Genomic DNA, 23,954 nt, shown 5'->3' on the forward strand with positions numbered 1-23,954 from the left:
CTATTTTAGTTCACATTTTTAGTGAGTACTTACTGAATAACAATTGTTATTTTATATAAAAAACCTCCTCCTTATCAACGTTCATCCACCGTAAAAATTACCAAAAATAGACAACATACCAAAGCTATTCAGATGGTCGAATTAAACAAGCTTGCTCATTGAAATTCAAAAGCATAGCTTTAGTTTATAAACATTCGATATCAGTCTATTATTTAATTGTCTCATAGTAGCTTATTCGAGATAAGAGGGTAAGGGCACCCCAGATAATATAAAATAATAAATTCAGACAGGGCGCGTGGCAGGATGCTGGCGACAAATGACGAGGCGGTCGCTTCGCGTGAAATTACAATTATCTCTGTATACTTTATACTGGCCAACCCTTCACTCATTATGCAAAGTCAATGTTTTAATTGTTAACAATGAATTAAGAGATAAATCTTCGGAACTACACTCGGTATTCAATTATGTAAATTTTTTAGTTTGGCTCTACCACTATCAATTTTTAATAATATTAAATTATGAAGTTATTTTTTAGTTTCTTAGGATTTAAATAATACTTAAAGTCATCTCATTTTTTACGTGACTATATTACACATACAAACAACAAATCTTATGCGTGATGGAGGAACATCTATACATAAAAAATAAATACAAATGTCGACATACTATAAACAACAAACCTATTTATTGACAATTCTTTCAATGGATGTTTCTCATCAGCTCCGACCATCTCTATTAAGTATGTAGCAATTGTAGCATTATCAAATATTAGATCCCTTACATATGGTTCATCAGACGCGTCAATTTCGTAACTCAACAAGCCACCATGCGGGATCGCATTATTGCTTTTTTATTAGTTTTTTCAATAACCCCCGCTTTGCAGTGTTTTTGCTGCGCGTGCGTCGCCGTGGGATAGGTCGCGGAGCGTCACTTGTTTATGCTGGTATTAGCATAATACGCTTATATAGCGCTTTGTTCAGCAATTGTCGCCGATATTTATAGCGTGTGAATTACAAATCGAATCATTTCCTGAATAAAGTTTATTGCTCTCGATTTTATAAATGTTTAGCGATCACTTCCGCAAATTCTGTTAATTAAAAGTTGGTTTAAAGGTCATCGCCGCTAGAATCGACAAAAGCACATTTGCATTTCTGCATTAACATTTTCGGGGCAATAGCCAATTTATCATCGAATCGTAACGGTTGTGCGGTCGACCACTGATACCGAGACGCCCGTCTGTCCCACCCATTTTAATAACATTATGCAAACGTTGTGTTTATTGTGAAAGTAATATGATATATAACGGCATTCGGCAATAAAAACATTCAAACTTTGTGCTGAAATGTTCAAATTACAAGGACTTGAACTTGATTTTAAATATTTGAACGTGCAAAACAATAAAAATAACTGGTAAAAGTTAAATAATTCCCACATACTCAGTAGGTACCCTTTGGATCATTGAATGATCAGTCATCGATATGCAAATGATTTAGTGAAGTGCACTCCACATGGGCCATTGAGATGCCGTGGTACGTTGGCATTTCGCCGCCTTTGTTTCAAAAATACATGTCACTGAATAATGTAGAGAACATTTATAAATTAAAAACTTTTTAACGCATTGTAAACGCGATTTATTAATTATATTATATCCGATATTAATAAACTTTTAATTTCTAAACGTATAACACTCATATAAAATCAAACTTAAGAAAATAGGTACTATTGTAGAGCATAAGTTTTATTATCTATAATATAAAAATGAATCTCAAAATGTGTTGGTAAGCGCATAACTTTAGAACAGCTGAACCGATTTCTTTAATTCTTTTTTTATTATATATTCCTTGAAGTACGAGGATGGTTCTTATGTAGAGAAAACGTGAATATGTACCACGGCCCACGGGCGAAGCCGGGGCGGACCGCTAGTTTAATATAAAACTGTTCACCAACTGTGAACCACAAGTTTTGACTTTTTACTAATTTGGTAAAATACAGATGTTAAATACCTATTTAATAGCGTGTCATATAATAGGTATTAATATTTGAAATATCCTGGAATAGTGGTGAATGATCATTTCCCCTTTACTTAATACGTCGATATTAACAATGATCCGCGTGTGTCATACCATCATTATTAGATGAAGATTGACGTTATAGATTAATCGTTTAACGTGAGAAATTAAGTTTATTTGATATAATATTTGAACTTTATAAGTAAAACCTTCATCCTACTCCTTTTTTACTATCTTTATCATGATAATGTGTCGACTCTACATAATGTAGAGCATACCTAGTTGAACTCAAACTAAAATGTTTGCCATAACATTATATTATATTTTATACTTAATGTTTTATTATTAATATCTTAAGAAACGTATTTTTATATTATATTTTGCTGTATTTTATGATTCTCTGTATAACAGCTTTGAGTAAATGTGTAGATCGTATTACGGACGTAAACGTAAAATTCTGTGTAACAAAAAATATTGCACACAGCTTGGTCTATTTTTGAGTGCATTTTGCGCTATTTTGGCGTTCCCCACACAGGCAATATGTCAATGACCCTGTTTCGCGGCATTTGTTCACGTAAATTTGGTAAGTTTTGGAGCGCTCTATGGTAACGACGTAGTCAAATGTTTTCATGCTGCTAATCATTCTAGTATTATTTCGATGTGTTTTACCACTTTAACTTGATCATTTTTAGGTTTTGCAATTAATGTACCTATGTATAGTAAGTAGGTAAATAGTATTTTCATGTTTGTTAAAAAAAACTGACAAAATAGCATCATACTTTTTAGATTTGAATTAAATGACTAATGTAAAATTATTGATCGTAGGTAACTACACTAACATCGTAGGTAACACTAATGTATTATTTTTCTACAATTGTATGCAATTATTTGTACCATTATAGACATTGCACATTGCAGTGTAGTCTCTCGTTATTAAAATGTGAATATTGTTAGGAAAGTATAATTTTTACTTGAGTCAACATTTCGGCCGATACAATGGCTTTTAAAAATTATTCGAAAGTAAATATATCTACTATGTTAAGTTAATGATAGAAAGCATATTAATTCGAGTTTTATGATAATTAACGAACTAACAGAATATTTTATTTCGATAGCACGACGCGAAGTTCAACGTTAGCATACAAAGAGCCTGGGTGAGGCTCAGCTTTTTATGAGCCGAATTCGGCTTTAATCTATAGAGGAGGCACACAAGGGCACGGTGCGTGGTATGCGCGCGCGCACTCACGCACACAAGCGCGGCTGCCCTCCTCTGCGGGTGCAATTCGAACGCGCCGCGCCCCGCACTCTCGCCCGCACGCAATTGCACTGCACTCCGACGCGATGTGTGCGTAAAAAAGCGCACGGAGGTGCGGGGCACGGCGGCGGAGGACTGCGAGCGCCCGCTTGCAACCAACAGTCATCGCTAGACGCTCGGAAGAGCACACCGCCCCCACAGGGCGAACGACCACTAGCTTATCGCGATACAACCCCTTGTGCTACGAACTTTGTTCAGTGCTAATACGAATTTTTCACATGAAGTTTTACAACGCATGAGTTCTCGCCGAAACTGAAATTGGATCTTTCAAAACAATTAAAGGGTAAGTTTCTTAATATATAGTTACTGTTTTTATTTTTTTTAATAGGAGTTTTTTTATTTTATAAAGTTTTAAATAAAGTTAGTTTATAAATATTCGCTGTTTTGTGCACATAAAATGTATTAAGTTTTTTCAAAGTACCTATACTAGTTATATTAGAGAGTTTTATTTATTTCAAAATCTATTTTATTTTATTTAAAACTCTAAGGCGACGGAATATAAAGTTAAAAGTGCAATAACAATTGAATGCGGTATAACATGTTAGGAGGGATCGCGCAGTCTTTCATCGGTTCCCTAAATTCGATGTACCTGCTGAATAAAAGGTAAAAGTCAATTTGGTAAGGAAGGGCTATAGCGATATATGTAAATGGGGTAGGGCGGGCAGTGGTTGAGTGTTCGAGCAGCGCTGAGCGGCGAGCGCACTGTCGGTCCGCACTTCGCACTTGGCGATCGTTAGCGGTGCGTGAGCTCTGAGTGCGTATGTGCACTGCGAGGCGCGAGTTTGTTTGGTTGTGTTCACTCACTGGACTTTGCTATGTATCCGGCTTCTTCGTGTGACGGCGTTTTGCCAGGTTTGTTTTGTAGCAGCCAGTTTATAGCGTAGTTTGTTAACTTTATATTGCGGTTTGTTTTAATGTTGCTATTCTATTATTTTATGTGTTTTAAATTTTAATATTTTTGCATAGCATAACCGAAATGTACTTATTTGAAATATTTGATAGGTAATATTATTCTGAAATCATCTCGCTATTTGCTTAGATTTTCTTAATCTAGAATTATGTCTGTATTAAAACTAAACATAATTTTAATATTCAATTCACTAGAATTTTGCACTGTTTCTGTTTAGTTTTCAAAATAAATATTCATTTAAAAATTTCTGTCTATATTAATGTAAGTAGGTAGGTAGTAGAGGTGTTACATAAATAATAATAAATAAATAATAGCTAGACTTAATTTTTATATCTTTTTTAATTTTTTAAAGACGTTTTTGTTATTTTTGTCTTATTAGAATTTATTTTGATGCGTGTTTCCTATGATTAAATGCATCTCTTCAATGTTTTATTAACATATTTTCTTTTGTTCACAGAAGCTCAATTCAGAAAAATGGGTAGCAGCGAAGGTCAACAGACGTTTTGCTTAAAATGGAACCACCACAAGACAAATTTAGTAGAGATCCTAGAGGCGTTAATAAAGGTAGAGACGTACGTCGACTGTACGCTTGTAGTTGACGATCAAGTCACTTTTAAAGCTCACAGAGTTGTGTTGGCTGCAAACTCTCCATATTTCCAGTCAATTCTGGCAGATGTGCCCATGGATCACTGCAGTATACTATTTCCAGGTGTTAAAGATTTTGAAATGCGCGCGCTGCTTGAATACATGTATACGGGTGAAGTAAATGTCACCCAAGCGCATATTCCGAGAATAATGAAGGTAGCCGAGCAGCTGGAAGTTAAAGGTTTGTTCGATATGACGGAGCTGCGGCGCCGCCCGGGTAGCAGTGAGCGAACTCCTGCTGCCTCGCCTCCCAGAGTCGTGCCCGCTGCGCCATCTAGCATTTCGCCTCCGGTACAGATCAACCGCTGGCCGCCTCCACCCACGGCACCTCTTCTCTCCGCAGCATACGATTCAGCGGATATGAACCCTTTAAAACGTAAAAAACTTTCAAGCATGCTAGCCACTCGTGATACTCCAATTTTAAGAAATGTTTTAGCCCAAAACACATCAGTGGATTCATCTCAACCTATTTCCCTTGTTTGTCATCCCGTGAGTCAGCATGAACCAACCCGCTTACATTCCAATGGCTCGGCACATGAATCTGAACGACCTGTGAGTCCTCAGCGTCCATTTGATTATCGTCCTCGAAGATTGTCATCAAGAGCATCGTCGCCTCATTATAATCGTTCAGACCGGTCTGAAGATGCTCACTCTCCCTACACAGAACGTTCATTTGAAGAAGAAAATCAACGCACTTTCCATCCGTCATCACCACCTACTAACTTTCAACAAGACGTAAGAGCCGGCTTAGCTCCATACGTGCCACCTCAACAAAAGCCAGAATGGAAGCGATACAAGCAATACACACGATCAGATATAATGTCAGCAATTGAGTGCGTACGAAATGGAATGAGCGCATTACAAGCTTCCCGTAAGTACGGAGTACCATCACGTACATTGTATGATAAAGTAAAGAAGCTTGGCATTACAACAAGTCGACCAATGAGTCGCGGTGTAAAGAGAGAATCTAATGGAGCTGCATTTCCTTATGGCTTAAGTGGTACGGGAGGTAATGACGATCACCCACCTACAACGCCACTCATTGATCCATCATTTCTCCAACAAGCTTTAGAAGGAGCAACAAGAGATGGAGGCCGGGAAGCTCTTCACGCTATGGCTCTCGCGGCAGCTGCTCATGCAGCTTTAACACCACGAACTCCCCCAAGATCAGCACCGCAGTCTCCCCGTTCCCCACAACACGATGACGACCACGTTGAAGATCTTTCACTGGCAAGACGTCGCGATCCCGATCCACCATCTGGAGTGATCGTTCCACCTCGTAACTTTGCTCTCGATTGTAGCAGTGAAAGAGATTGAAAAGTTAAAGGCATTGTATAATACTGACAAGACTGATATAGGCGTACAAAGTTAGTTAAGACACTTATTTGTAGACTAAACTGGTAGGATGCGTCGCGCGCGAATAGTAATAAATACATCGACCGGGCGCTCCGGCCGGGCAATTGCAATGGGCCCTGTAGCCACTTATCTTCTACCTCTTTTCTATTCTATTTATTTTCTAACGCCATTTAACCGAACAACGAAATCAAATTTCCGTTAGGCGGTATGGCGGTGTCTTGTGATTTTATGTTTGTTTTTTTCTTCAGTAGTTTTTTTTTTATGTTTTATAACATTTACGTCTCTGTTAATAGAATAGTCTATAAGTTAGGAATAACTAGTTTGTAAGGTTATGTCAGTTGGAGCGGTAACCGTTAGGGCTAGGAAGGCAGCGCCGGCCTGGCCGTGCACCTCTGGTAGGTCCGCCTAGACGAGTTATTGTGCAATTTGTTGTCCGCGACTGTGATGTTTATAGACTGAAACGCCGCCATTACCTCACGCTCGCTATAGTTTTGACTCTAGTCCACGGCACCGCACGTTACAAACTTGGTTTAATAAACTAATATGCAATTTATAGTTTGGATCGTGCGACTGTGACGCTCATTATAGATACATTGAGTAGCGATGTTTTACATTTAATAGTAAATATTCCCTAAGTTAAAGTTTAGATAAATATAACAATTGTTTGCATTTTGCCATATCTGTTTATTGTTAAAAGTTCATCTTTGAAAGTAATTGATTTGCACAAGCACGGTCGTTCTTATTAGTATTAGGAATTTCATATTAGCTAAGAATGCTCAATGTATGTATTTATATGAAACAATAATTTGCAATACCGTTGAATACGTAATTAAATACCTTATTATTATTCGTAGGTGTTAATGTGGTTGCAGATTTGTTACATTGTAGTTATTAGATGGTTCGGCGTACCTTGTGAATAGTTGTATCTTATAAACACTGAACTTTAATAAATCTTCCTCAATACATTTTGGAAGATATCATTATAATATTTATTTATTAAATCTGTTGTACGTCAAACATTGTGTTCAAGTAAAATATTTAATGTTAATTCTGTCACTATTATTTAAGTTAAATATATTATGTACCAACTAAGTATAATTACTTATTATTTTATAATTTTTGGAAGACTGATTTGTTACTTTAGTCTAGTTTGACAATGCCATAGATACGTTTTATAAATGTTTGCATATTGTTTAAATTAGGGTGATCACGTTTTGAGTGTGTAGACACTAAAATATCACGATTTTGTGCCTTGTTTGTTGATATCGAGATGTTTTGTGGACATTCCAGTAGATTCACTTTGTGCTGTTTTTTATTAAAACACGATTAAGGCACTTTTTTGTGAATTTGTAGATTTTAAATTAAATTAACAGATTTAAATATACTACCTAGAAATTATTTTAAATACCTAATAGTTTCTCTTGTCGAATTCCTAATCATTTTACCTCATTTTAGCTTTTATTGGATATTATGTGATTGTAAAATAATACTGTGCCTATGAATATTAATTAAGCTGGTGTAGTAAACATCATCTTTAGTTAAACTCAAGTCTTAAGTACTTTTATAGTTGGTTATGTATAGTATAAATTCAATTACTGATTGTAGTTTAAATCAAATGGAGTTTGTTTACGTTGTAACTACATTATAATATTAATAAGAACTCTATCTATAGGTATTTACAAATAATATAATGTTATATAAATACAAAATAAACTTTTAATTGAAGATAACTTTTTATTATAAACCACCTGAATTTATATTAGATATACCTACAAATGCTACCCTAAGGTAAGTACCTACTCAAAGAAACTTTTTTTGAAGTGAGAAGTCAGATGATATATTTACTACCTACCTAGATAGGTACCTACTATAATAGGTATAGGTAAATACTTCAAGTAAATTATTTAGCTAGACTTTTTTAATAAAATGAGATAAAACATGACTAAAGATTAAAACAAAGGATTCGGGGTCGAATCCCGCCTCGCGACCGAATTTTTTCTATTCTTTTTCGATTTATAACTAAGAAACTAGATACCTACCTAGGTAGCTACTTAGATAAGCATTTAGTGCCTAGGCGAGTATCTTTAGTTAAGATTTCTTCCCCGTTACCAAAAAAAAGGCCCTAGACAGTTATTGATAATTGGTATAATACCTACATATAATAATCTTATAGGTATATAAAAATGAATCGCAAAATGTGTTGGTAAGTGCATAACTCGAGAACGGCTGAACCGATTTCGATAATTCTTTTTTTATTATATTCCTTGAAGTACGAGGATGGTTCTTATGTAGAGAAAACGTAAACATGTACCACGGGCGAAGCCATATAATACATACCTATTACATATATTATAAAACAGTTATTTACAGAAACATTGATGATTATAAATTAAAGAATGTAGTCCTACCCTACCATAGTAAAAATTTAGTATAAAATCTGTTGTCCTAGTAATATTATAAAGGCGAAAGTATAAAAGTAGGTATGTAATAAGTATATTTTGTATATACCTATACTTAATACCTATTTGTTATAATACTTTTCACGGGAAAACTACTGGCCGGATTTTGATTAAACAAAGAAAGCCGAAGATATGTTTGTTTGTTTGTTTGAACGCGCTAATCTCGGGAACTACTGGTCCGATACGAAAAATTCTTTCGGTGTTAGATAGCCCATTTATCGAGGAAGGTTATAGGCTATATATCATCACGCTACAACTAACAGGAGTGGAGCCACGGGGGTGAAACCGCGCGGAGCAGCTAGTAAATGATAAATGTCAGAATAAAACTAGGTAGGTATAAAATACCAGCTTTTGCCCGTGGTGGGTTTGCCCGGAACAGCTATAGTTTATAAGCTTTTGTAGGTATGTAGGTATATGTGGCCAAAAGGAATCTTCAGAATTTCTGATCCAATCATGAAAATTTTCTCACTAATAGAAAGCTACACTATTCAGAAGCGTCCGACTTTTCCATGGGTGATCCAGAGCGGAGGCGGGCCAAGCGGCTATAGTATTATTTAATTTAAATTTAAAATACGTACCTACCTAGGTAACTAATATGTAGCTTGATTTTCCGAATGATTAGGTAATATTATTTCATAGATTGAACAAAATTTTAAGCTCATTTTACATTAGCACAGGATATACGATAAAACTCATTTTGTAATTTTTATCTAAAAAAAAACTCAGCCGCGAAATTTTTATTTTTATTTACAGTTTACACTGTATTCGATTTCTAAAGGAAGCCATCTATCGGGGCAATTATGAAACAATGTTACAACAAAACATTGCTAGATGTCACTAGTATAAATTCCAAAGTGTAATTCGTAAAAATAAGACAGTTTTAATAAGGTTAATAATTTTGCATATATGTTAATCAATATTTTGAACATAAAATAAAATAAAAATATAAATGATGCAATATTATGTCATGGTGTACGTCTTACTAGCATAATATTTCAAAACGAATCTTACTCGGATGACGTAATATCGTACCACCGAAAAAAGGCCTTCTGATTGGCTGTAAAATAGATTGTCAAAATAATGAAAATAGCGAGCGGAAGTAAACACTGATGGAATTGTTTTAATAATTTATGTGTAATTTTGAATGATTTACTTTAATAATTACGCAGTTTTCAAATGAATCTAAAGTAAAGTAAGACTAAAAATGGATTCTGATGAGCCTTTAATGAATACTGACGTATTTAATGTAAATGATATCGCAGAGATTGAGGGTGAGTAATAATAAATTGGCTTAGTAATTTTTTATAATTTTTTCTTATAAAGAAATATATAAATGCCTTTTTAATTTGTTATAATTCCAGACTTTCTCAGCGGCTGTGATGGAGATTTTATGGTCAAGCTTGAAGAAGAGCTGGCATTGATTGATAACGACATTGATTTAATCGATGTTGATACGAAATTTACTGCAAATACTTCACCTAAGGTTTCCCCATATCCAAACAGAACAGGAAATCCTTTAATGTCGCAGTATTCTCAGAGCACTAAATCTTCAGTACAGATACCACAACCTAAAAGAAGTCCTGTATTGGGAGTTTATGGAAGAGAAGAATCATATAATTTGCCGCTTACCAAAGAAAGCACTCCCATTCCCGATAAGACACCATGTGTAACAACACAGGCGCCTGCTCAAACACCAATGATTGTACAGCAAGTGGTACAGCATCCACTTTACGTTAACCTAACTCATGGAAGTTTACAACAGCTGCCTGATGGAAGAACTTCTCTGGTGCAGCTAGATGGAGTTCAACAGATAAATGACACACATAAACCTCAAACCACTCAGCCCTTGTTACTACCAAATAATGCAAAAGGAGTTACACCAGTAATAATAAAGAGTAGTGATGCAAATTTTTCTCCTGTGTTATTGCAATCAAATATAATTAGCCCAGAAACTCAGACACTAATGTATACAAGTGCCCCAATACAAGGTAAGAAATTGCAAGGTGAACCTGAATCGCAGATCTTTTGTTAGTAAAACACAAGTTGCAATACACAAAATTCTTGTGTCATAGTGATTATCTCATCTAAAACAGATTTTTTATAAAATAACTAGTCTTAACTGTAATATTTTTATGAGTTTCAGGAACTCAAGGAACAAAAGCCAGCAATGAAAACAGACCAATACATACATTTTTCACAAGTAATAATGGGCCAACTTTACTAACAACAGGCATTCCAGTTGTATTGGATGGTGATAAAATCTCCTTTAATCAGTCAAACTCTGCTCCGCCCAAAGTAAAAGAGGTGAAACGGAGTGCCCATAATGCCATAGAAAGACGCTATAGAACTAGTATCAATGACAGAATAATAGAACTTAAGAATATGTTAGTTGGTGAAGAGGCAAAGGTATGTGAATGTTTTTTAAGTTTTAATAATTTAAATCCACATGCTTTTTTTGATACCATTGTTTAAGAGTTTGATGATTATTGAAATAAAGTTAAAGTATAATTGCTGTTTTTGAACACATAATGTTATTGAACTGTAGAACAGTAGTTCTGACTTTTTAGATAAGATAACTTAACTTAATTAAATCAATTTGGTGAGGCGCAATTCAAATCCGTGTTTTATGTGGTACTTCTTTTTCTATTCTTAAAAAATTTCTCAACATAATTTTTAAATATTGTATTTTATAATTGCAGTTAAATAAATCTGCTATATTAAGGAAAACAATTGAGTACATTAAGTACTTACAAAATCAGAATGCTAGATTGAAGCAGGAAAATGTCGCTCTCAAAATGGCATGCCAGAAATCGGGAGTGAAAGATGTTGGATTTGAAGGAGCGTACACTCCACCACACAGTGACGTTTCATCGCCTTACCACTCTCCTCATGGTATTGATAGTGATTCTCCATCTTCACCAGAATTTAAGGTATTTTTGTAACTTTTTAATAAAAAATTTAAAAAAATTTATATTGATTTCATACTAGATTCCAATTTCATGTGTAAATAAAAAAATCAGAAAAAAAAAATAGGTTTAGGTGATTTTTAATATCTTTTACAAAGCAATGAATTTGTTGTTCATTTCTTTTAACCAATATTTTTGTATGTATTTTTAGGCCGACGAAAAATACTCAAAAATAGTGATGGGAATGGGTGATCATTCTCGCTTGGCTCTGTGTGCTTTCATGGTTGGGTTGATAGCTTTCAATCCATTTAGTGCCTTCTTTGGAAGCTTCATGTTAGACTCACAACAAACGGATTATAGTTCAAGATTTGATCAAAGAAGAATATTGTCTGACGATAATTTGAGTGAGTATTAAAATTAAATTTTTTTGTAGCTGACTTACAGCGATATACACTTATAAAAAATATCATTAGATATTTTGTTCTGAAAGAAGTTATCAGTACATATATCATTATTTTAATTAGCATTATTTTTAAATATATCAGGACATGGATGAGGGTAGATAAATATTGACCTTATTTTAAACCTTTTTTATTGATGTATTGTAATGTTTTGTGTCAATTTTCAGATTCAAGTGGATCTGGTTGGGGAATGTGGTTATTTAACATATTTTTAATATATCTCGTGAATTTCATACTTCTCAGCGGCTGTCTTATTAAGCTCTTAGTATACGGTGACTCTGTACCTAAATCACAGTCAAAAGAGGCTGGACTGTTTTACAAACACAAGCGCCTAGCGGATAATCATTTAAAAAAGGTACTATTGCTTTACATATTTTCTGGTACCTTTTTATTGTGCTGTCTTACCATTTTTTAAGGCGACATTAGTATTGCGCGCTTAAAATATCATATAGTAATAGTGCATGTTTGTATATTTTCATTGTGTTTTTTTTTTATTTTTTATTAAGATATTCTGATGTATTTTTGTACAAAAATGTAATTGAAATGTATATTTTCAGGGTGACCTAACAAATGCTCGATTAGAACTTCACCAATCGCTAGCGGCTTGTGGTAAAAGTGTGCAATCAGGAGAACAAGGAAAGGCCAAATTTTCCGCCTTGGCTGCGGCGATTTTGAGACAAATTCTACAAAGACTCCCTCTTGGTGGCTTTTTGGCACGACGCGCTGGCGATTTATTTAGTGACAGGTTTGACTGTGGTTTACATTTTTTTGGTAAAAAACTGATCTTAATCAGCACCATTACAATTATTTATACTTGAATACTTTTAAATTAAATTTTGATTTTTTTAACTTTTGCCCTTAAATTTTCCTGACTTTTGAATGCCAAATATAAATATAGTTAATTATCTTTTCGTAACAGCCCAGCTCGAAGAGCGACCAAGCACTGGGCAGCGGAGGTCTCAAGTGTTTCCCATCGCCTCGCCCAATTGGAACTATTGTCAAATCACAGCGGTCGCAGCGAACGTGTCCTATTAGCGTTACAAGCTGTGAATCTAGCTGAAGTAACGGGTGACAAACAGCTTCTAGCCGATACTTATATAACTGCTGCATTGGTTTTCAAGGACTACATGCCAAAGATCGGAAATTGGTTATGTGGGTAAGTGACACTTGTAGGAATTGAAAAGTAAAAAAAATAGGTGTGTATTAATGTTCTATCTGCATTATCATCACCAGTTTTATAGAAATTATAATAATGAAAATTAAGTTTATTGATACATAAATAGCGGTCCGCCCCGGTTGCGCCCGTGGTACATGTTTACGTTTTCTCTTAGCAACACACAAAATTGGTTCAGCTGTTTTCGAGATTTGAGCAACACATTTGGCGATTCATTTATTATATAACTAGCTTACCGCCCGCGGCTTCGCCCGCTTTGTCTAAAATCTAATAAATTATATACTATGTATTCCTCTTGAATCATTCTATATATTAAAAAAACCCCATCAAAACCCGTTGCGTAGTTTTAAAGATTTAAGCATACAAAGGGACATAGGAATAGAGAAAGCGACTTTATTTTATACTATGTAGTGATATACAATCGACTATCATGTATTTTTTCCAATTATCTAGACTCTAGGCATCAAAATTTATTTTATTTCCCTCAATCTACTTGTCAAGTTGAAACAAGAAATGCTGATATTTTGGCTTATATTGTACACCTTTGATCGCAGCTACTACCTGGGCGCGTGCAGCGTGTGGCGCGGCGAGTGGGGCGTGCGCGTGCGCTGGTCGACGAGCGCGCGCGGGCAGCGCTTCCTGCGCACGCGCCGCTGGGCGTACGACTCCGCGCCCGCGCTCTTCTCGCGCATCCCCTGCCCCGCCGACCCGCTCGCGTACGCCATGCGGGTGAGTGCTGGGAAACGATGAATAAAAAAAAGACGGGTTGCACTCCGGGAGTGCCGGCAGAAGTGAAAAAGCGCGTTGTAGAAAGGGGATAGCTGTCTACCTACTCTCCATCCGACTTACGCTTTTTCGATCAGGTCACGTGTCCTGACGCGAGTTTAAGATTTTATACCCATTACAGAAAAAGTGCTCGACGCCGCTAAAGAAGATTTCACTTCAAAAAGCGTGTATGCCGAGCACACGTGTAAGTGAAACTTCAAGAGTGTAGAAATACATTTACGAATGATTTTTTGTTCTTACATGATACCAAACCTGCGTACATTGTTACACGATGAATTATCACAAATGTGAGTGACCCGGGTAAGACATCGAGGCCTATTTAAAGAACAAGAAAAAGAGCGTGTGTGCCGAGCACGTGTCAGAAGTGAAACTTCTTTGACAAGATTCAAAGATACCAAAATCATTGCCTTACTCCATGATGTGACGGTATTGCCATGACATGACCTTTAAAGTTTACTCTCAACAAGTTTGAAATTATTTAAAAAAGAAAGTTGGAAAATTGACAATATCATTAAAAAAAAAACAAAATATGCATAAGCACTTTTTTTTTTTTGTATGAATGATAGTTAGTTACATGTCCTGTTAGGGTCCTGTCTGTAAGGTTCAACAAACCGGACGGAATAACAAGTACATATTACATACGAATCAGAATAAGTATTTAAGTACGTAATTCAGGACATAACATCACAATTCACATTTAAAAAACATGTCTTGAATCAATCAATGGCAATAGTAATAATCTAATATAAAATCTACATCTTCTTTTCAGGCATACCACCTGGAGCTCTTACAAAAGAGTCTGCACATGTTGCTATGTGCGGACGAACGCAGCAACACTCGAGACGTGCTGGATACCGTCAAGTTGATCACTGAAGACGTGTCCGCTGATTCACCACAACACACTGGTTAGTGTTTGTGTTTGTACTTGACACTTTAGTTGAGAGTAGAACTGGGGTTGGAATTTAGGAACCTTAGGATAGTTATTAAAATTTTTTGACCAGCTTTTAAATGTGTTTCAAAGTGTTGGTGATTCTAATAGGTTATCCTTTGCATGTTAATAATGTAAAATTATATCAGTGATCCTGAAATTGAAGATGAAATTATAATGATAGAGAGGTGAACTAAATACGTAATTAAATTACATTGAGATATACATATGGAGACGACACCGCCTACATCACTTATGTTCCGCTCAACATACGCCATATGGCGTAACTGCACGCTCATTTTTTATTTGTTTTAAAGTGAAACGCATCAAATATGCCTTCGTGTGTGTTACGATATTGCACAAATAATACAAATAATACGGAAAAGTGCAAGAGAATAACTTTCATCGGTAAGTACCTAACTAGAAAATAATTTTTAAAACTTAGAGCAAAAAAAATGGCGCACAGATTTTGTTTGTGGTGTCTCCTCCATACGTAGTAATATTATCTCAATGTTAAATTAAGGGATGTTGGTGCGTGGTTCGTGTTCGTGCATTAATTCTATAAAAATGACACGGAAAATGTTATCTGTATTAAGAGAAATATTAAGTATTAATCCTATGTAGATTAGTATTCTTACTGAATAACAGTATAACATAAGATAAATGTTTAAACAGTGATATTACCCACAACTTTAAAACTAGGTTGTTGGGACCCAGTGATGGAATGGTGGGCGAATATAGTGGGCGTGGCGGCCACGTGGTTGCTCGCTGACGTCAGCAAAGCAGCGGATATCGGCGACAGACTGAACATGTTGCCCGAACCCTTGGCTAATTGCGAAGATCCATTACCTGGGTAAGTGTAGTGTAAACCCTTGAAATCTTCTAAAATCAACCTTTATTTATTTTACACTAGGTTTCCGCCCGCGGCTTCGCCCGAGCAGTCAAAGAAAAACCCGCATAGTTCCCGTTCCCGTGGGATTTCCGGGATTGCATCATTTTTAAGGGATGTAGTAGTAGTAGCCTATGTCCTTTCTCGGGTATCAAAATATCTCCATTAACCAAATTTCATGAAAATCGGTTCAGTAGTTTAGGCGTGATCGAGTGACAGACAGACAGACAGAGTTACTTTCGCATTTATAATATTAGTATGGATTTTTTATTTATTTAGCAACCAAACAATTTGCGCTATACAGGGTGTAATCGTTAAGTGTGCACAGGCGATTATTCCGTAACTATAATAGATATCAAAAAACTTTAAATTGATATTGAAAGTACTATACCTAATGAGTGAAATGACAATAATACCTTTTTTTTAATAAAGCGAGAAATATCCAAAAATGTTACATGAAACGCCCCAATATAAGTTACCGTAAATTAAATAAAAGTTTAAATTTATAAAGAATAGAAAAAATTCATTAAATAAAAGTTATTACAATTTTGCTATATTCATTATTCGGTAGGTAACTTACCGTACCGTACCGTATCATAATAAAAAGGGTGTAGTCTTAAAGTAGATCAAAAACTTACCATACAGTATCGGCCAACATTAAAATAACAACTGAGACAATCCTCACCTCGCTGATGAGTTAGAAATTCTAATTGGTTTTGTGTTTATTAAACACGACCGTGATGTTTATACTTATCGTATTAATAACTATTGTCTTTCCTTGTATAAACATAAAATATATGTATTGTGCTATCGATATATAGAGCGCTCCACATGGCGTACAAAAGTCGGCGCGGTCTCTTGAGCTTGGCGCAGTGTCGAGATGAACGTTCCATCAAGAAGACCTCTGAGACGATACTTAAGGTAAATTAATTTGTTGTTTAAATTCAAAGCCTATATTTAAATCTTCGGACTTACATTATATTATTATACTAACTTTCCGCCTGCGGCTTCGCCCGCTTTTTCAAAGAAAAACCTGCATAGTTCCCGTTCCCGTGGGATTTCCGGGATAAAACCTAGCCTATGTTACTCGTGGATAATGTAGCTTTCGAATGGTGAAATAATTTTTAAAATTTGTCCAGTAGTTTATGAGCCTATTCATTACAACCAAACAAACATACAACGTTTTCCTCTTTATAATATTAGTGTAGATTTAGAATTATTATATTATATTTAACTATCATTCCGCCCGCTGCTTCGCCCGCTTTGTCTAAATCATTATTTCTATAAAACACAAACGAAAATCCGTTGCGTAGTTTTATTAAAGACTAGATGTGCCCCGCGGTTTTACCCGCGTTAATCCACTCCTGTTGGTCTTAGCGTGATGATATAAAAGCCTTTCCTCGATAAGTGGGCTATGAAAAAGTAGTTCCTGAGATTAGCGCGTTCAGACAAACATACAAACAAACTCTTCCTTTGTTTATAATATTAAGTATAGATTTAAACAAACATAGAGACAGATAGACAGTTACAGCAACTTTGTTTTATACATTGTAATATTTCTAAGTAATCAAATAAATATGGTTTATATTTTCAGGTATGCGACATCGCGGGAGCCAGGCTAGCTGATTCGTTGGCATATTACTGCTGCAAGAAACCCACACAACTAATGCTGGTAAGTGGTATTTTAAAAGCGTAAAGCACACAATAAACCATTCTACCATAAGCACTTTTTTATTATTCATTATTATCAGCCAGAAGCTTTGATTGTAGTTTTTTTATTCCAATTGATTTGATTTCTGAAGGGTTTCCCTTTTATAGAGATCTATTTTATCATATCCTGAACTTTAGTAGATAGCTGTTCTATTCTCTTTTGTTTTTTTTTCGATTTATTTCACCTGTTTATTTTAATTTATTTTTATTTTAGTAACACATTAGCACAGTTTTTATCACAATGCCCTTGGATACGAGCAGCATTACTGTCACGGGAGTGCATTGTAGTTGCATTGCACTTGTTTCATTTTGTGCAATATTACTACAAAGCAAATCTCGCGGCAGTTGAATTCGTCGCATGGATGAAGCTTATTTTTTTTGCTGATTTTATTATTTTGCGCTTTGTAGTTTTAGATGTTTTTATTATTTACTAGGTTTCCGCCCGCGGCTTCGCCCGCGCAGTCAAAGAAAAACCCGCATAGTTCCCGTTCCCGTGGGATTTCCGGGATAAAACCTATCCTATGTCCCGGGGTAAAAAGTAGCCTATGTCCTTTCTCGGGAATCAAAATATCTCTATACTAAATTTCATGCAAATTGGTTCAGTAGTTAAGGCGTGATTGAGTAACAGACAGACAGACAGTTACTTTCGCATTTATTCTTCTTTTAATATATATAAATCTCGTGTCACAATGTTTGTCTTCAATGGACTCCTAAACCACATAACCGATTATAATGAAATTCGCACACTATGTGCAGTTCGATCCAACTTGAGAGATAGGATAGTTTAAATTTCAAATCGTTTAAGAGAAAGCGGGCGAAGCCGCGGTCGGTAAGCTAGTAATATTATAGTATGGATTTCATTCTGACAGTATGTATATTGTATAATATGTGTAACAAATGATTTTTAACGCAAATTGAGAACAAAAAGGGACTTTTGTTCGTAATTTATATATGTATTTGGATTCATAATAAGCAGTATTGCTATTATATATTTCTTTGGTTTTAAATATAATGAAACTAAATGTCATGGTGAAAATTAACGTTTTGATGATCCTTTTGAAAGAGTTTGTGGTAAGTGTTAGAAGTCGGACACTTTTTTGTGAGCAATATTTGCGTTAAAAATCTTAGTTAAACTATTAGATAAAGGTAATATTTTTAATTAAATAAATGTTCATTTCATAGTAGAAAGAAATCAGCATGTATTGTATTTTTTTATTTTATTTCAAAGAAACTGATGTCATGAATTTACAATTAACCATATTTGTTTGTTGTAGTTTTGGTTTATAGTTACGACTTTGATACCAATTTAACGTTATGTAAAATATTATTAACAAATTTATATATTTCAGTTATGATTTTTTTTCCTAGTTTTATTCATTAGTGTTTGAACATTGAATTTATTTTTCAAATACACATTGTTTTATGTATACCTCCTCATACTTTGTATGTTATATTGGATGGTAAACCGATTGTTAATTTTGTATTTTTGATAGCGTAATATATAATCTAGATATCTTAAATATATCTAGATATCTTGTATATATAATACCCAATGTATTGCATAATTATATTTTATGTATACATGGTACCTTATGTATAATGTTATTCTCGAATATACTCTTATTTTATTTTTTATTATTATTCAGCCATGGCTGTCCCACTGCTGGGCAAAGGCCTCTCTTCCCCTCGTCCTAATATGTATTTTATGAGGGAAGAGGTTTGGACAAATAATAACCCATCGCGCTGGTCCAGTGCGTGTTGATGGGTGCGCAATAAGCCTGCTAACTCGGCCTGTGAACGCCACCGTTGGTGCCCTAAAGACACTCCTCCGCTGCCGCTCTAAGTAGACATCTTGCGCTGATGTGACTTTACCCACTAGACCTTAAAGAGATAATAGCCTTTCAGCCCTAGTGAGCTTTTACCCTTGAATAATTATTCAAGTGTACGACAGTTTTTTATCTTATCATATTATATTATACACGTATCTAGCTGATGCAAGTGCTATGCTGCGACTGGGTGCTGGAAGTCCGCGCGGGCGTGTGGGAGGCGGGCGGCGGCGGGCCCGCTCCGCCGGCTCAGCTCAAGGCTTTCCAGCGGGATCTGCACTCGCTGCGACGGCTGTCGCAAACACTACCGGTAATGTGTGTATTTGTGGAGAGGTAGATGTGTGTGTGTGTATATGTGGAGAGTTGGATGAGTGTGTGTGTTTTTTTTGACGCGACAACGTCTTATAATTCGATAAAGCCGGCTGCACGCACGAAAAAACATGACTCATGCGGCGTTACCTCGCTCTGACTCATCTGAGGCGTTCCATGTAAGGCTTGAAGTGCGAGCGAGAGCGCGGAACGAGCGACAAAGAAGCACAATCGGACGTTGTCACGTTCAACTATGTTCAGTAAACCGACTTTACAGACAACCAATTTTTTTTTTTATTATTATAAAGGGAAAAAATACTGTTAAGTATCTCAGGTCAAGATCTACGACCTGGTATGTCGGTCTCGATCATGGTTTCATGGTCCATACCGACTAAAACAACCCTCTTTCTCCCATCCATATCCCCGCGGGATGGCCGTTAGGCTTTACTTCGCGGGGGGACGTATAGCATTGCTGCTTTTCTCACTTATGTTCTATGCCGTCAAACTTTTCGCATCAGTTCTTTCTTGGATGAGTGTGTGTGTGCGTGCGTGCGTGTTGGTGTGTGTGCAATTGTACGTATACGTGTGTGTAGTCTGGTTTGTGCATTAAATTAATATACTATTTTATTTCTACATATTTAATCATAGCATAAAGAGTCTGTCTGGCTGTCTTTCTTTTTCATTTTTAAATTGAAGCTACTTTGAATTATACATTAAACAAGTTTTTGTGTTCCTTACATTTACTACTTATTTAAATGTTAAAAAATTACAAAATAAACTAACCCGAAGCATGGAAAGGTTTTTGCTCGCACAAAAACTATAAAAATTTATACTTTTCTTTACTATCGACTGATGGAAAGTCGACTTCTACAGACTACAAAGGTATATAGAAGCGTAAAAGTATTATATTGTATATATTTTTTTGTTGAAGTGGGTGACATCACGCGTGTTTCTACAATCGGCGGTATGTCGCATGATGGCGGGCGCCGCACCGAAACGCACGCAACAACTCCTCGACGGAAGTCTTAGACCGAGAATGAACAGATCTTCAATTATATGTGGAAAAGGTAATTAAGCTCTATATGAAAGGTAATAAATCACCTTTGTTACCTAAATTAAATTAAAAAATATGTTCCAATTGTCCACTGTTTTCCCAATATACAAATGACATGTTTATATTCATAGTAGCTTTCCGCCCGCGTTTTGAAAGAAAAACCCGCATAGTTCCCGTTCCCGTGGGATTTCCGGGATGAAACCTATCCTATGTGTTAATCCAAGTTACCCTCTATATGTGTGCTAAATATCACTGTAAACGGTTCAGTAGTATTTGCGTGAAAGAGTAACAAACATACATACTCACAAACTTTCGCATTTATAATATTAGTAGGATTAACTATTATAATATGTAATCCTTTATTGGACACATAAGTTCTAACCCAGCATTTAATAATCACCTCTAAGAGAAATATATTTTAAGTACATAATATTATTATCTGTGTTTTTAGAGCGTGCACTCGAAAGTGGAGGTGGCGAGGGTGAAAGGGCGGTAGCTTTATACATGGCCTGTAAACATTTGCCGCCAGCGGTGTTGGCAGCGCCGGGAGAACGCGCGGGAATGCTAGCGCAAGCAGCTGCCACCTTGCAGAAAATTGGACACAGAAGCCGCCTACCACATTGTTACCATCTCATGAAATCTGTTGGAACGCTTCCTGCCGCGCCTTGATTGACGCCTTGTTTTAATATATTTTGTACTGGAAGTTTAATATAGTAATAAAGAATCAATAATTTAAATAAATAATGAGTATTGTTTTATGTGACAATTACTAAAACCCACGCCCTATTATAATTTTCACTAATATTTAAAGGATTAAGCAACTACTAATCTATATACAGAGTGAATTATGTAATGCCACCTTGAGGGAAAGTACGCTTAACACTGAATATCTGAATATAGACCATTATTGTCCTCAAAGAAAACGTTCGATTCATTATGAAAAGAATATAAACTGCATCAAAGATTTACGAAAATTCGCTTGCCTCGCCCGGGGATCGTTAAAATAACACGTAGTTTTATTGTATCGATCTAAAGAGTCTGTTATGAGGATAATGTCCCTGTAATATACTCGATAAATCTAAATACTGGTCATGGGTTAAAATTTAACTATTGATGTCTCCTCTTAATTATTTAAGTGCAGCGCCTACACCTGTGGCCACAGTTCTGTGCCTGTGGCCTACACCATAACGAGGTAATAATGTTATGTGTGATGTTATCATTACAAAAAATTGGTATACAATCGTGTTATTACTTCCTAATGCTAGCCACTCACGTACGAACGAATACACGAAATACGAACCCACATGCCCAGTGCCCTTTAGGGCCGGCCGCGGCGCAGTTAAAGCGAAGCGCAACGCAGCGCATATTTCATTATCAAACTATTATCGACATTGTCTTATTTAAAATAATATTCAAAATCAAATAAGTAGTTCAGTGTATCGACTACAATTTCAAATGTCTAGCATTTGTTATCACAGCTTCTTGGTTATCACACAAGCACGAGTGACCCGGGTTAAGACATTCATTCTTGATGTTGCTCTGTGTAGTTGGTGGTGTAGACCAAGAAGCTGTGTAGACCAAGAAGCTTACATCTATGGTGTAGACTTACTTTTATGTCAATGTCAATGTTCACTAATTTTGAAGTTTATTATCTACGGAATATTGATTTTTTAATCTATAGAAACTATTGAAGATATTTGTTTTGATTTTGTGTTTGAATTTAAAAATATTCAATAACTTTTGTAAAATCTAAAAATATCTAGAAGTGGTGTATAAAATTTATAAAGAACTTTCTATATTTATAATAATATATTATTGAACTTGAAATACACAGAAAATGGTAGGTACCTACTTTATTATATTAAAATACGTTGTTATTCAAAAGCTAGTGATATTTTTATGGGAATTCATTAGTTTTTTAATTATCTTCAGGCGACGGTAGTAAATACTGGGACGAAAAAGCCAATTAATGCTAATAATCCACCTGCTGTTCGAAAAAAATCTGGTCCTAGATTTGAATTATCAGAAGAGCAAAACAGAGATATCAAGGAAGCTTTTGATTTATTTGATACCGAAAACACTGGAAAAATTGACACTAAGGAATTAAAAGTGGCTATTAGGGCATTAGGTTTTGAACCAAAAAAGGAGGAAATAAAAAAAATGATTGCTGAAATCGACAAGGGTGATGGAAAGGTATCATTTGAAGATTTCCTTGAATTAATGACTGTAAAAATGGCTGAAAAGGATACAAAAGAAGAAATAATGAAAGCATTTAAACTGTTTGATGATGATGAAACAGGTAAAGCGAAAAAAAAAGTTTTTGAGTAAATTATAAAGTAGAACAGTAGATAGATATATAAATTTTACTCAATATATTTAATATTTAATATCATTTTGTTGTCTATTAGATATAGCTAAATTTTGAATAGCAAACTTTCCAATAACTAGGCTTTCACTCTGACTATTCAGTACCTATTTTTATCAATCAAAAATATTGATTATTCATATTTTAGCCAACCAGAACTGTACAAATCATGCAATTTTTTTGATAAATTCTTGTACAAGTATATTTCATATAGATTTAAGAAATTGTCAAACATTTTTAAACTCCTAAAGTAAAATAATTTTGAATTTGAATTTTTTATTTTGAATCAATAATTTGTCCACAGGAAAAATATCATTTAAAAATCTTAAACGAGTTGCAAAAGAATTGGGGGAAAATTTAACAGATGAGGAATTACATGAAATGATAGATGAAGCGGATAGAGATGGTGATGGAGAAATTAATCAAGAAGAATTCTTACGTATTATGAAGAAAACAAGTCTCTATTAGACAATCTTATAATATAATTTAAGCACACAAAGGAATATAAAGCACACATTATAAATATTGATAATGAGTCCAGTGTTAAAACTGATTATCAGAACTCTGTTTTGGGGACAAATATTATTAATTTATTGATAACTCATGGCTTTATGAAAGACTGTTCTTATTCATTTTCTTCAAGTAATTTTAATGTCAGCATTTGTTTTAAAAATGTACATATTATAATCATTAGTTTTGCATTATATATACATTCTACTTTGTTTTATAAAATAATTTTCTGAAGGATTAAATGTATATTTATTTTTATGCAAAATTTAATGAGAAGTATACATAAGAATATAAATATTTTGTGATCTGTAAGATATTCCACGACTTTTGTTTTATCTTATT

General features: G+C 35.0%; 3 protein-coding genes across 4 annotated transcripts; all 3 read left to right on the forward strand.

The window, feature by feature from the left end:
* The first annotated feature begins 3,445 nt into the window (after positions 1–3,445).
* On the forward strand, positions 3,446–7,960 carry LOC123692057. Its single transcript, XM_045636687.1, has 2 exons — positions 3,446–3,607; positions 4,692–7,960. Exon 2 carries the CDS (start codon positions 4,709–4,711, stop codon positions 6,194–6,196), a length of 1,488 nt encoding a protein of 495 aa, XP_045492643.1. The 5' UTR covers positions 3,446–3,607; positions 4,692–4,708; the 3' UTR covers positions 6,197–7,960.
* A 1,819-nt stretch (positions 7,961–9,779) lies between these two features.
* LOC123692048 (sterol regulatory element-binding protein 1) lies at positions 9,780–21,481 on the forward strand. Of its 2 annotated transcripts, none has more exons than XM_045636669.1 (16): positions 9,780–9,965; positions 10,056–10,682; positions 10,838–11,100; positions 11,394–11,624; positions 11,812–12,004; positions 12,229–12,416; positions 12,619–12,806; positions 12,981–13,217; positions 13,790–13,964; positions 14,791–14,926; positions 15,625–15,802; positions 16,660–16,759; positions 17,433–17,510; positions 19,538–19,684; positions 20,615–20,750; positions 21,189–21,481. In XM_045636669.1, exons 1-16 carry the CDS (start codon positions 9,899–9,901, stop codon positions 21,404–21,406), a joined length of 3,162 nt encoding a protein of 1,053 aa, XP_045492625.1. In that variant the 5' UTR covers positions 9,780–9,898; the 3' UTR covers positions 21,407–21,481. The 2 variants fall into 2 exon arrangements, with proteins under 2 accessions (XP_045492625.1, XP_045492626.1); XM_045636670.1 differs by having other exon boundaries at positions 15,652–15,802.
* An 891-nt stretch (positions 21,482–22,372) lies between these two features.
* Positions 22,373–23,596, forward strand: LOC123692071 (caltractin-like). The gene is made up of 3 exons (XM_045636712.1): positions 22,373–22,577; positions 22,670–23,036; positions 23,407–23,596. The coding sequence occupies exons 1-3, from the start codon at positions 22,575–22,577 to the stop codon at positions 23,568–23,570; spliced, it is 534 nt and encodes a 177-aa protein (XP_045492668.1). The 5' UTR covers positions 22,373–22,574; the 3' UTR covers positions 23,571–23,596.
* Positions 23,597–23,954: the final 358 nt, after the last annotated feature.

This window comes from Colias croceus, chromosome 5 (assembly GCF_905220415.1).
Source record: "Colias croceus chromosome 5, ilColCroc2.1".
NCBI classification, from domain to species: domain Eukaryota; kingdom Metazoa; phylum Arthropoda; class Insecta; order Lepidoptera; family Pieridae; genus Colias; species Colias croceus.